The sequence below is a fragment of the Hippopotamus amphibius genome, chromosome 5 (genome assembly GCF_030028045.1).
Source record: "Hippopotamus amphibius kiboko isolate mHipAmp2 chromosome 5, mHipAmp2.hap2, whole genome shotgun sequence".
Taxonomy (NCBI): Eukaryota; Metazoa; Chordata; class Mammalia; order Artiodactyla; family Hippopotamidae; genus Hippopotamus; species Hippopotamus amphibius.
In genome coordinates, this window is record NC_080190.1 from 67,821,372 (window position 1) to 67,836,414 (window position 15,043).

The 15,043-nt window shown below is 37.7% G+C and overlaps 1 protein-coding gene across 10 annotated transcripts in view; it reads left to right on the top strand.

Annotated features, from left to right (window-relative positions):
• The window catches only part of HERC4 (HECT and RLD domain containing E3 ubiquitin protein ligase 4), a 137,453-nt gene that overhangs the window by 54,805 nt on the left and 67,605 nt on the right, over positions 1-15,043 (top strand). For all 10 annotated transcript variants that reach the window (XR_009053675.1, XM_057734433.1, XM_057734435.1 and 7 more), the window contains one exon: positions 6,286-6,446. Coding sequence is in view for 9 of the 10 variants with exons in the window: in XM_057734433.1 (XP_057590416.1) it covers positions 6,286-6,446 (161 nt within the window). In the remaining variant the exon portion in view is untranslated. The remainder of the gene's footprint in view (positions 1-6,285; positions 6,447-15,043) is intronic.

Here is a 15,043-nt window from a genome sequence, read left to right on the forward strand (position 1 = left end):
CCTCCATAGTTTTTCATCACTTAATTGGTGATTTCTTTCTTTAAAAAAAAAAAAAATATATATATATTTATTTATTTGTTGGCTGTGTTGGGTCTCTGTTGCTGCACACAGGCTTCCTCTAGTTTTGGTGAGCAGGGGCTACTCTTCATTGCAGTGCATGGGCTTCTCATTGCAGTGGCTTCTCTTGTTGCAGAACATGGGCTCTAGGCGCATGGGTTTCAGTAGTTGTGGCTCGCAGGCTCTAGAGCACAGGCTCAGTAATTGCAGCACAAGGGCTTAGCTGCTGTACAGCATGTGGGATTTTCCTGGACCAGGGATCGAACCTGTGTCTCCTGCATTGGCAGGCAGATTCTTAATCACTGAGCCACCAGGGAAGTCCTGATTTCTTTTTAATGGTAAATAATATTCCACCATCTAAATGTACCAGTTTGTTTATTCATTCACCAGCTAAAGGACATCTTGGTTACTTCCAAGGTTTGGCAATTATAAATAAAGCTGCTATAAACATCTGTGTGCAGGTTTTTGTGTAGATACAGGTTTTTAGCTCCTTTGGATAAATAATGCTGGCTCATATTGTAACAGTATGTTTAGTTTTGTAAGAAACCATCAAGTTGCCTTCCAGAGTAGCTGCATCATTTTGCATTCCCACGCTGGTTTATTTTTTTCCTTTGAATGGGCCTTACTTTCCAATTTCTTTGTATTCTCTGTGATTTTTTTCTTTCTGAAAAGTGGACATTTGAACCTAATAATGTGGTAATTCTGGAAGTAAGTTCTCTACCTTCTATAGGGTTTGCTGATTTTTGTTTTGTTTTTATTTTTTGATTGTTATAGGTTGTCTCTGTGCCAGGGATCAGCCTGGCTGTAAACATAAGGTTTTCTCAGGTCTTTTCTGAGATTGCATCTTTTCCTGGGAATGCACAATGACTTTTTAAATTCCCATGTATATGCAGTTACATGTGAATGCCCTAGATCGTAAATGACTAACTTCTAAAAGGCGTAAAAGAAAAAAGAAATAAAGGGGAGAAAATAGAAGAAAATAAAAGGGAAAAAAACACCAACCCTTTAAATCCTCTGGAAGTCTCTTCAGCTACAGGGAAATAGGCATTAACAGTGGTCAGAAGGGGTGCATAAAAAACTTACCCACCTTTGTGTCTGTACCTCTGTGATCAGAAGCTGCAATCAGTGATCAGATGACCAATCTCAAATATAAGAATAGGGTCCTATTGCTTACCCTTACTCGCACAAGCTAGGTCCAAGATACTCCTGGAGCTTGTGGATGTCCACATGCTGTGCATGTCACAGGGCTGAGGGTGAACGGGTAGGTAGTTACTACTGTGCTAAGTGCTAAAGTTAATCAAAAGTAATTGCAATTTACCACCCAAGCCTTCTTTTGGAAATTGTATGCCTTAATAGACTCCAGAGTTTTAAAATAGTTATATCAGACAGATTCTGCCAGAGCAGTTGTTGTCTAGGTGAGGAGACAGATACCTGGTGCTTCCTACTCCACTGTCTTCTCAGAATCATCCTCTCATAGTTCCATCTTTGAAAATTTCTTTGCCCTTCTGCTTTTTTAGTGCTACTGTTGTCACAAATCAAGTTCTGTGTATGTATGGATCTGTTTCTGTCATCTCTGTCTTACTCCTTCAATCTCTGTGTCTATCCCTGTTTATTTTTTATTTCTCCTTGTATGTCTGTCAGTTACTGTTTTTGTGGCTGTGTTGTGGGTTTTTTTTTTTTTTTTGGCTGCATTGGGTCTTAGTTGTGGCACCCAGGATCTTCATTGGGGCACACAGGATCTTTTGTTGCGGCACAGGCTCTTCATTGCAGCTCACGGGGCTTCTCTGTATTTGTGGCATGCAGGTTTTCTCACTCTAGTTGTGGTGCGTAGGCTCCAGAGTGTGTGTGTGGGCTCTGTAGTTTGCAGCACACAGGCTCTCTAGTTGAGGCACACGAGCTCAGTAGTTATGGCGCACAGGCCTAGTTGCCCTGTGTCATATGGGATTGTAGTTCCCCAAGCAGGGATCGAACCCGCATCTGCTGCATTGGAAGGCAGATTCTTTACCACTGGACCACCAGGGAAGTCCCTGTGGCTGTGTTCTTAAATGCATAAAATTCAGATTTTATCTGTTCTTGTTGAATTGAACCTTTTGTCATTGTGGTGGTGATCCTCTAGATCTCTAATATCACTTTTGTTTACTTAAAGTCTGTTGTATCTGATGTGAATAGAGTTACACCTGCTTTTATAAATACATATTTTTTTTTGCTTTCAGCACTTTTAAGATAATATTCTGCTGTCTTTTGGCTTCAGTTGTTTTGAGAGGTTGGTTTGTGGCTCCTGTTGGTATGTTACTGAAGGTAATTTGTCTCTTTTTTCTCTCTCTTCAGCTTTGCTTTCATTTGTCAAAGTATGGATTTCCTCAGTTTCTTACTGGACTTCTTTTATCTGTGGAATAATATCTTTGATCAGTTATGGGAAATTCTAAACTCTTATCTCTTTACATATAGCTTTTCCTTTCCTCATAGGACTCTGATTGGATGTGTATTAAATCGTCTCACTCCACCTTGTAGTCTTACTCTTACTTTCCACGTTTTTGTACCTCTTTGCTGCCTTCTTGTTTATTTTTACAATTTATATTTCAGTTCATTCATTCTCATACTATATTTTTGTTCAAGCTTTAAGATCTTGATTTTGGTTATTGTAATTTTTCAGTTCTAGTGTTTTGTACTGGTTCTTTTTAAAAATCTGAAACAATTTATTTCTTTAATGTTTCCAACTGTCAGTTTTCAACCTTGGCCTTTATTTCTTGGACGTTAAACAACTATTAAACATAATTGTTCTAGATTCTTCTGTTTGAAAATTCTGATATCTGAAATCTTTAGGGATCTATTTCTAGTATTTCTTCTGTCTGCTAGGTTTTGTTCATGGTACCCTGTTTCTTTGTTTGCCCAGTTTTGTGTGTTTGGCCGTGTATTTGAAGTTATTTATGGAAATAATTTGACAGAGCATTCCTTTTTAATTAATTAATTAATTTTTGGCTGCGTTGGGTCTTTCATTACTGCGCACAGGCTTTCTCTAGTTGAGGTGAGCAGGGGCTACTCTTCGTTGCAGTGCACGGGCTTCTCATTGCAGTGGCTTTTCTTGTTGCAGAGCACAGGCTCTAGGCGCACGAGCTTCAGTAGTTGTGGCACGTGGGCTCAGTAATTGTGGCTTGAGGGCTCTAGAGAGCAGGCTCAGTAGTTGTGGCACACGGGCTTAGTTGCTCCGTGGCATGTGGGATCTTCCCAGGCCAGGGATCAAACCCATGTCAACAGCATTGGCAGGCGGATTCTTAACCACTGCGCCACCAGGCAAGTCCCAACCTTTCTTGTTTAACCACTGCATATGTAATTCATTAAAAGATTATAAATATTTTTAAGTAATTTTTTTCTGATGAAATATTTAATCAGTCTCTTGTGAAATCGCAGATTGTTTAATGTTATCCAATTTTGTAATTCTTAGTAGTAAAAATGTGCATAATTTGAATAGTTATTCTTAACTCTGTAAACTTAGTTCTTTCCAGTAATTTTATTTATTTAACTATTGGTTTGGGAGAGGATTTCAGTTATATATTGATTGAAATTTAAGAACTTACCTACAGAGGGAATGTCATTTGGTATCTTGACCAGTTTGATTTCCAGGTAGTTGGTGCTATAAGAACTATGTATTATTTTCTTATTAAATTATTGTCAGAAACTTCCTGAAAGAAGCAGCCAAGAGACACCAGAAGTGTGAACTCATCAAGGAGATAATCCAAAAGGAAAAGGTTCAAGTTTCAGTAGTACAGTGTCATATTGTTTTTGAGCTGTTATATCAAATATAGGACTTGAAATAGTTATGTTTGTTCAGTGACTCTCAACTCTGACTTTATGCTGTAATCCTTTGGAGAGTTTTTAGTAATATGTATTGTTGCTTGGGCTCACTCCTAGGCAACTCCAAAATGCAGCGAGGGTTAAGAACCACTCCTTTAGTAGACTAGTTTGAGGAAGAAATTAATGAACTAGTACTGAGCAGTAATTTTCAAACTATCGATATGTTCCTTTGAAATGTCACAGTGGCTGCTTCCTAAAGGATGCAGACTGGGCAGTGTTAAACCTTCCTTCAGCCAGGACAGTTTCTCTGTTTTATACGCTAGGATTCCATTTAATGTTTATTTTGTTAAAATAATTTAAAATGATTAAAAGAATTTTTATTAACCTTGGCTTCTCTGGCTCTGAGATAAGACGGTTGTTAGATTCTAGTTTTCCAGTAATGTGACAGATTAGATAACTTGAAAACCCTTTTGAATCAAAACACCTTTTAAATAACATGGATTAGTTTGCCCAGAAGTAAAGGCAGTTCCGCAGGGCAAAAAAAAAAAAAAAAGGAACTTTGAAAACCATATACCTGTTAGTTTGACTTTGGAGCTGCTCAGAAAAAATTTGCAAATCTAGGTAATGTATTAATTAGCTTATTTTGGTAAACAAGCCACCCCAAAGCTTAGTGGCTAAATACAGTTACCTATTTAACTGATAATTCTGTAGTTCAGTGATTTGGGCTGGGCTTAGGTGGGCAGTTCTCATCTTAGCTGAACTCAGTTGATCAGCTGATGATCTGGCTAGGGGCTGGATAGTGTATGGGGCCTTAGCTTGATGAGTTTGTCTCTGCTTCAGATTGTATATCATCCTTCAACTGCTAACTTTGGGTTATTCTCATGACGGTAGAGCAGGGTTCCAGCAGAGAGAGGCAGAGAGTGCAAAGCCACTTGTGAGGCATAGGTTGAGATCTGATGCACTGTCATTTCTGCTGCATTCTGTTAAAAGCAAGCCATGGGCAGAGACCAGTTTTAAGACATGGAGAAATAGATTCACCATGTTGGTGGGAACACCTACAAAAGTCATATTGTAAGAATAATGGGTATAGGGAAAGGAAGGTTTGGTCCTTTTTATAAACAATATACCACAGATGGCAAAGGAGTTTGGAATAGGAGATGAGACCTGAGAACTAGTAGAGGCAGTAGTGAGGCCTGTGAAACCATCTCCTCCCAATAATGCCACCTCATGGGAAGAGTTCAGTATGAAATATCCTCTTGCTAGTTTAAGGAGAGTTTTCTGGCCTTGGCCTAGTTTCTGGTTTGGATCTCCCCTCAGAATTCGTAACCACAAAACTGTCCTAAAGTAGGTTTGGGGCTTGTCAGAGTATTCCTGAGTTGGTGTATATGTATTATATTTCATAATATATTAAGGATTTTAAATGAAGTAACTGGCTGGTTGATTTGAAAAAAAGAACTAAAAATGGGATAAAACATAGTCATTAAAATTTTAAATTCAACGGGTAGTTCAAACAGCAGGTTGGACACACTACTAAAGAGGAAAGTAATGATTTGAAAAATAGATCCAGGGAAATTACTCACAAGGGGTATGTATGTATTTTATTTTTTATTTTTTTTCAAGGGGTTTGTATTTAAAGAGAAGTTAAAAGACTGGTAGGGTATGTTGGAAAGATAAAATATTTGTCTGATACTATCAAGAAGGGAATTGAATAAATGCAAGACTGTATTTATAGAAATAACACTTAAGAATTTGTCAGACTTTATTGAAGCCAGAAAACCTGACATTGAGGAACACAAGGCCTGAACTGGATAATTACCTTTAATCCATTCCTGAACATACAGTGGTGAAGCATCAGAGGAAGTTTCATAGCTTCACTGCTTAGTAGGTTTTCTTCAGCTGCAGTTGTGTACTTTCTTAGGTTTGCTCCCACTCTTATACCTCTAAAGGAGTCTGAGTGTGTATACATAAGGATCAATTTCTTTTGAAGAAAGGAAACATTGTTTTATCATGCATTTTTATGTATACCAATCTTCTGCCCATTTCTTATTCTAAAACTTTTGAGTGATGCCCAGATGGTGGGCCCTCATAGGCCACAGCTCTAAGCTAGAACATGTTGGAGAGGGGAGGGAGTTGGGGACTCTAGTGCTGAATCATATTTTGTAAGGGATTCCAGTATAGAGCTGGGCCTTTTAAAATTTGGACATTTGTGGGAATTTTTTAGACCATGCTTATGCAGCCTGCCTGGGTGGTACAGAATTCATTCAGTACAGAGTAAGGATATTAAATATTTTGTACAGAAAATTTTAGAACTATAATCATTTTATTAACTTACTTTTGAAGAGAAAAGTTGTATTAGTAATACTTGCTGTGCTTTTCTGAATGTAAATTGTTCAAAAGGTAACATTAAGTCTGAGGTTTTCTATCATTTTGCTCTAGGCAGCACACGTCTGCTTTTGTTCCTTCATCAGGACGAATTTATTCTTTTGGACTTGGTGGTAATGGACAGCTTGGAACTGGTTCAACAAGCAACAGAAAAAGTCCTTTCACTGTGAAAGGAAATTGGTTCCCTTATAATGGGCAATGTCCACCAGATTTTGGTAAGTTCTTTTATATTAAAGCTTTGCTGCACACACTAAAATTATTGTCAAAATGTTGCTCTTAAAAGAACTCTTCTGTGTTTTAAATGAAAGAATTCCAGGATACATCGTTTAGTGAAAATAGCAAGATACAGAATACTGTATATGGTTGCTTAGTTTGTTTATATATATGCATAAGGAAACCCAGGATAAATAAAAGAACAAAAGTGGTTTCAGAGTGTTGGAATATGGGAAGTGAATGGTGACTAGATACCAGTGGGAGGAAAGTGTTTTTGTTTTTTATTTTTAATTATGATAAAATACACATAACATAAAGTTTATGAGCTTAATCATTTTTTTAAGTGCTCAATTCAGTAGTGTTAAGTACATTCACATTGTTGTGCAGCTACCTCCAGAGCTCTTTTCATCTTGCAAAACTAAAACTGTGTTCATTAAACAACAGTTCTCCATTCACTCTTCCCACTAGCTGGCAACCATTCTGCATTCTGTCTCTGTGAATTTGACTTGACTCTAAATACCTCATAAGTGGAATCATCCAGTAGTTCTTTGTGTGATTGGCTTATTTTATAAACTTAGCATAATGTCCTTAAGGTTCATCCATGTTATAGCATGTGTGTATAGACCACATTTTGTTTATTTACAAATTGCTGATGGACATTTGGATTGTTTCAACCTTTTGACTATTGTGAATAATGCTTCTATAAACATGGGTGTATAAATAACTCTTCAAGACCCTGCTTTCAGTTCTTTGGGGAGGATACAAGACTTTTTTTTTTTTTTTATAAAATTTATTTATTTCTTTATTGGCTGTGTTGGGTCTTCATTGCAGCAAGCGGGGGCTACTCTTCATTGAGATGTATGGGCTTCTCATTGTGGTGGCTTCTCTTGTTGCAGAGCATGGGCTCTAGGCTCACGGGCTTCAGTAGTTGTGGCACGCAGGCTCAATAGTTGTGGCCCACAGGCTCAGTAGTTGTGGCACATGGCATGTGGGATCTTCCCGGCCCAGGGATCGAACTCATGTCCCCTGCATTGGTAGGCAGATTCTTAACCACTGCACCACCAGGGAAGTCCCGGCAGGCGGATTCTTAACCGTTGTGCCACCAGGGAAGTCCCCAGACTTTAAAATTATACACGTTTTCTGTTTCTCTGAAATTTGAACATATGAATATAGTACCTATTCAAAATATTAAAATCTAAAATTTGCTTTTATATCCCCAGTGCTTTAGCCAAGTCTGTAATTTATTTTTATTTTCTGTTACTCTTTCAATAGATCTGGTTATTTTCATTGATATTAATTTCCTACTTAAAGGATTTGAAATATTCAAATGCTGTTTTCTCATTCACTTCTTTGACCTGCTGCAACCAAAATGTACTTTTTAAAATATTTCCTTTATGATCCTAAATTATACCTCAGAATTGTTTTCTTACTTATTTTATCTATGTTTGATTTTCTTGGGTATTTTTCTCTGAGCTGTGGAACTTGAGACTATTCAGTGATGAACAGTGACATTTGAAAAGGTCCATAACTTTTTATTATGCATTACCTTTGAAGATTTTTCTTTTCTTTTTTTTTTGGTAGCTGAAAGGCTATCTCAGTTATACTTTTTATTTAACAAAGGTCAGGATATGATACTGATTTTTTCCTTGTTTTTGTTTGATTTTGTGTTAGAACATGGCTTCATTTAGTATTGTTGTTGTTCTTATGTCCTTAGAAGCATGTTGATGTTTCATCATATCAGTTTCTTCCACAAGGCATCGTTAATAACCTAACAAAGAGATTTTGTAATTTAAAGCAACGTGGATATTGTAAGGAATCATGTATTTCTGTTTATAAAGTTTAATCACTTAGAGATGCATTTTGTTGTCTTTGTAACTGCATACCTGGAGATTATTTGCATTAAAATGGGAAAGGAAATGGAGTTCTAAGAGTAGTCATTTTTGCTACAGTTTAGTTTCATTAAAAAATTGTTTATTCACAGTAGCCAAAAGGTGTAAACAACTCAAGTGTCCATCAATAGATGAATGGATAGAAGAGTATAGTATATACATGTAATTGAACATTAGTCATGTAAAGGAATGAAATTTTGGTACGTGCCATAGCATGGAAGAACCTTGAAAACATGCTAAGTGAAAGAGACCTGACACAAAAGGACAAATATTGTATGACTCCTCTTATATGAGGTACCTAGAACAAATTTATAGAGACAAGAGAACACTGGTTACCAGGGGCTGGAGGGAGGGGAGAATGAGGAGTTGTTTAATGGGTACAAAGTTTCTGTTTGGGATGATAAAATGTTCTGGAGATGAATAATGGTGGTGGTTGCACAACACTGTGAATTTACTTAATGCCATGAATTAACACTTTAAAATGGTTAAAACAGTAAATTTTCTGTTATGTATATTTTACTACAATTATATATATAAGATTTTATATATAATGGCTGATAATTATTTTGTACTGTACTAAAGCTAAGTAGGATGGAAACTAATTAAATGTGAATTTAATTTACCCAGCCCGTCTAGAGGTCAAGTCCGTGGCCCCCCACCATAAATCACATTGTTAGCATAAACTATCTGGTATGGCCTCAAGGCCACAGGTAAACAAAGGCACTCTTAACAGAATATTCCCAAGACTTTGAGAGTCTCTCCTCGGAACTGGGCAAAGGGCAAACCTTTCTTTAGAATGTGTGTAGCCTGGACAACTGTATTAGTTTGCTAGGGCTTCTATAATAAAATATCACAGACTTGATTGCTTGAACAATACAAATTTATTGACTCACTGTTCTGAAGGCTAAGTCCAAGATCAAGGTGTTGGCAGTGTTGCTTTCTTCTGAGGGCTGTAAGAGAGAATTTTTTCCATGTGTCTCTCCTAGCTTTTGGTAGTTTGCTGGCAATCTTTGGTATTCCTTGGCTAGCAGATCTTTGCCTTCGTCCTCATATGGAGTTCTCTCTGTGCATATCTGTGTCCAAATTTTGCCCTTTCATAAGGACACCAGTCATTTCATATTAGTGGTCCACCCTACTCAAATATGACTTCAAGTTAAGTGATTACATCTACAGTGACCCTATTTCTGAATAAGGTCACTTTCTGAGGGTACTAGGGATTAGAACTTCAACGTATGATTTTGGGGGGAATGCAGTTCATCCCAAGGCAACATCCCAGACTTGATGAGTTAATCTCTTACTGTGCCAGAGGCATCATAAGCATTGGCTCCATAAGTACAGCCAACTTTATTCCTTAAAATGACTTGTCATATCTAATTCAATAGCTATCATTTTCAAATATGACATTTCAGATAAGTCCTTGGTTACATAATTGATTTGTTCAGTTATGAAAGAAGTATAGACTGGTGAGAAGGGGAATGTATTCTTACTGAACCCATGCAGATAGCAACATTACTATTAAAAGAAAGGAAACATAGTAAGTTTGAATTCTGGTTGAATTCTGGGGATCAGCAAGAATCAGATAAAATGTGTTTAACTGACTTATAACATTATATTTGTTTCAGGTATGTAGCATAACAATTTGATATTTGTATCTATTGCAAATGATCACCAGTATAAGTCTGGTTAATATCTGTCACCATAGTTATATATTTTTTTCTTGTTATGGAACTGTTAAGGTTTATCTTCTTAGCAACTTTCGAATATTCAATACAGTATTATTAACTATAGTCACCATGCTGCACATTTCATTCCTGTGATTTAGTTATTTTATAACTGGAGGCTTTTGACCCTCTTCATCCATTTTGCCTGCCCCCACCCCCAGCCACCTCTGGCAACCACTAATCTGTTCTGTGTCTGTGAGCTTGGTTTCAGCGTGTTGTTTTTTTGCATTCCACATGTAAGCGCGATCATACAGTATTTGTCTTTCTCTTTCTGACTGATTTCACTTAGCATAATACCCTCTAGGAATCATTTGTATTGTCACAAATGGCAAGATTTCCTTCTTTTTTATGACCTAAATAATATTCCATTGCATGTACGAGGGTGAGTCAAAAATTATCTGCACTCTGGTTATATTAAAACTTCAGTTGGCCACACTGTCTTATCAGTGCTTTCCATTCAAGGCTACTATCTCCCCAGTCACTGCTGTATGGGTGTGAACGTGTTACATCAGTTCGTTTGTAACTGTGGTGCGAGCAAAAATGGATGCTACACTTGTGATTTGTACAAAAGAAGAGCAGTGTGCAGTGATTCATTTTTTTGTGGCCTGAGGACGTGCACGTCTGCACACTTCTGCCCACACTGTCGACATTCTACAGAAACTTCGTTTTGAGGTGTTAAAGCATCCCCCCTATAGTCCTGATCTTGCTCCATTGGACTTTCACCTATTTGGTCCCCTGAAAGCAGCCCTACAAGGACGAAGATTCAGTTCTGATGAAGAAGTGAAGATAGTGGTGCATTCGTGGCTTGCAGCTCAGCCTAAAGCATTTTTTAATGAGGGAATATGAAAGCTTGTTGACAGATGGACAAAGTGTATTGAAAAACAAGGAGATTGTTGAAAAATGGTGTATTTGTCTTTTCTAAAAGTTAATTAAAATAAATTCTACAGCCAGAGTGCAGATAATTTTTGACTCACACTCATACACGTGTGTGTATACATATATATACCCCCCCAATATTTTCTTTATCCATTCATCCATCAATTTTTGACTCATACATGTGTGTGTATACGTATATATACACGCACACCTCCCATATTTTTTTAACCTCTTTATTAGAATATATTTGCTTTACACTCTTGTACCAGTTTTTGAGGTACACCAAAGTGAATCAGCTGTATTTATACATATATCCCCATATCCCCTCCCTCCCGCGACTCCCTCCCACCCTCCCTGTCCTGGCCCTCTAAGGCATCTCCCATCATCAAGTTGATCTCCTTTTGTTATACAGCAACTTCCCACTAGCTATCTATTTTACAGTTGGTAGTGTAAATATGTCTATGCTACTCTCTCACTTCGTCCCAGCTTCCCCTTCACCCCCCACCCCAGCCCCATGTCCTCAAGTCCATTCTCTACTTCTATATCTCCACTCTTGCCTGTCACTGGGTTCATCAGTACCATTTCTTCAGATTCCATGTATATGAGTTAGCATACAGTGTTTGTTTTTCTCTTTCTGGCTTACTTCACTCTGTATGACAGACTCTAGGTCTATCCACCTCATGACATATAGTTCAATTTCATTCCTTTTTATGGCTGAGTAATATTCCATTGTATATATGTACCACATCTTCTTTATCCATTCATCTGTTGATGGGCATTTAGGTTGCTTCCATGTCCTGGCTATTGTAAATAGTGCTGCAATAAACATTACGGTACATGTTTCTTTTTGGATTATGGTTTTCTCTGGGTATATGCCCAGTAGTGGGATTACTGGATCATATGGTAGTTCTATTTTTAGTTTCTTAAGTTTCTTCTTATCCATTCATCCATCCATGGAAACTTAGGTTGTTTCCATATCTTGGTTATTGTAAACAGTGCTAAAATGAATGTGGTGGTGCGTACAGCTTTTCAAATTAGTGTTTTTGTTTTGCCCAGAATTGGAATTGCTGGATCATGTGGTAGTACTATTTTTAATTTTTTGAAGAACACCATCCTGTTTCCATAGTGGCTGCACCAGTTTACATTCCCACCAACAGTACACTAGCGTTCCCTTTTCTTCATATCTTCACCAACACTTGTTATTTCTTGTCTTTTTGATAATAGCCAGTCTAACAGGTGTGAGTTAATATCTCATTGTGATTTTCATTTCTCTGGTGATTAATAATGTTGAGCATCTTTTTATGTGCCTGTTGGCCATCTGTATGTCTTCTTTGGAAAAATGTCTATTCAGGTCTTCTGCCTATTTTTTTAAACCAGGCTGTTTGGTGTTTTTTGATGTTGAGTTATATGAGCTGTTTATATATTTTGGATATTACCCCTTATTGGTCATATCATTTGCAAATATTTTCTGCCATTCAGTAGGTTGTCTTCATTTTGTTGGTGCTTTCCTTTGCTGTGCAGAAGCTTCTAAATCTAATTAGGTCCTATTTGTTTATTTTTGCTTTTGTTTCTTTTGCCTTAGGAGACAGATCCAAAAAAATACTGCTATGATTTATGTCAAAGAGTGATCTGCCTGCATTATTCTAGGAATTTTATGGTTTCTGGTCTTACATTTTGGTCTTTAATCCATGTTGATGGTTTCCTTTACTATACAGAAGCTTTTTAGTTTGATGTAGTCCTACTTGTGTATTTTTGGTTTTGATACCTTTACTTTTGCTGTCAAATCAAAAAAATCATCCTTAAGACTGATGTCAAGGAGCTTACTGCCTGTGTTTTCTTTTAGGAGTTCTGTGATTTAGGTCATACATTTAAGTCTTAATCCATTTTGAGTTAGTTCTTGTGTGTGGTGTAAAATAGTGGTCCAGTTTCACTCTTTTTGCAGGTGGCTGTCCAATTTTCCCAAAAGTATTCATTGAAAAGACTGTTCTTTCTCCATTCTGTATTCTTGGCTCCTTTGTCTTAAATAAATTGATCATATATGCATTGGTTTATTTCTGGGCTCTCTGTTCTGTTCCATTGATCTATATGTGTTTTTAATGCCAATACCATACTGTTTTGATTAATATAATGTTGTAATATAGTTCCACCCTGCCCTTACTCTTGGTTGTCTCTCAAACCTTTGTTAATGTCCAAACAGTGTATCTTATTTTTAGTGGCTTCCAGTTAGTTGAGGATGTGCCAACACCTGTCAGTATCCCAAAGAGGAGAATTTCAGCAAGTACCTAGATTCAGGCTGATTGATGCCAGACCCTCAGGCAGTGGCTTTTAAGTATGCAAATACATATCTTCCTGTGGGACGGCAAGGGAAAGTCTCTCTGGCTGCCAGAACCAGGCATCCTAGAGGTGTCCCTGGGGTGGCAGCTGTGAAAATCAGGGCACCAGTTAAAAGTACAAGCTCCTTTCCAGGAGATACTGGCGACTTAAAGCAAGGTAGAGGGAGAGCGCAAAGATGGCATCCACCAGCTTCTGTCCTCACAGATCACCTCAGTAGGTTGCTATAGAGGTGTACCAGATCAGAAGCCTCAGGCCAAAGTTCTAGGGCAAACACATAGGCCTTTTTCACAGAAAACTGGAATATGTTTCTGTTTACTCCCTGTTTGTGCTGTGCACTGGGGGTGGTAGCCAGCCAAGAACTGTCTTCTTCAGTTGTTACAGTCCCATGGGATCCAGGATACAAGCTCATCCGTCCCCAAGAACTAGGCAATCAGGGGGCATCAGTTAGGTGGTAGTCACAAAAATGAGGGCACCAGATGGGAATATGAGCTCCTCTGTGGAAGATACGGATGCACTGGAATGCAGCAGAGGAACAGCGCAAAGATAGGGCCCTTCTCTTGAGATCTTTGAGAGGATTACAATAGGCCCTTAGATGTGGGTTTAATTAGAAGCCTACCTCTTAGGCCAAAGCTGTATTAGATAAGCTAGTAAGCCTCTTTTACAGAAAGATTGGGCACCTCAGTCTGTTGACTCTTGCTGTGCCCTGGGGTGGTAGTCAGTTAAGAACTCTTTGTCAATTGGTTATAGTCCTGGGACCCTCAAGCATAAGCCCCCGCTGGTCCCCAGAGTCAGGTGACCTATGGGTGTCCCCTGAATGGCAGCTGCAAAAATCAGGGCCCCAGATGAGGATGTAAAGCTCCTTTCCAGAAGATAATGGTAAGCTGAAGTGAGAAGAGAAACCTTTTTTCTTAACACTTCATTTCATCTTATCAATGCAGAGTTTACAAAATTGATGTGAATTAGACTACTTTAGAAGAAGGAGAAATGACTCCCTATAAAGGAGATCCAGAAAACAGAAAAATAAAACAAAGTTAAGTATTGTGGATCTTGGATTTTCAGTTTCATAAAAGTGCTTATCAACTTAAAAAAAAATGAGAAATCCTAACGTAGTCCGCTGACGTCTTATGAAAGTTCTCTAAGCCATGTCTCCTCAGAAGCCTGTACTCAAGGCTTTGATGTATAAGTGGCTTCAAATACTAGGTACAGTCCTTTTCACAGGGCTCTGAGACTATCCTTCTCTGTTGAAAACACAAACTCTGGCCTGTAGTTTATAGGAAAGCATTCAGACAAGCATCAGAGTAAAACAAAAACTTAATAGATTACAGAGGCTTAAAACGACTATGGCTTATTTATTACTGATTATTGTCAAGTGGAAAGATATGATGAGGGATCATAATAAGAATTAATATGGTTGACAGGGAAATTTGGTTGTTTCTGTGACATGCAGAACACAGAGGACATATTTTGGAGATATTGCGGTTTAGTTTCAGAACATCGCAGTAAAGTGTTGGATACATTTTTTGGTTTCTTGGTGCACATAAAAGTTACGTTTACACTATCCTGTAGTCTTTAAGTGTACAGTAGCATTATTTCTTTAAAAATGTACCTATTATATCTTAATTTAAAATGTTACTAAAAAATGCTAATCATCATCTGACAACACAAATCATTAATTGCCACAAATCAATTTGTAAAAAGCACAATATCTGTGAAGCACAATAAAGCGAATTACGGCTGTATTCCAAAAAGGTTTTTAAACAAGAATGTTTCTAAAGATGA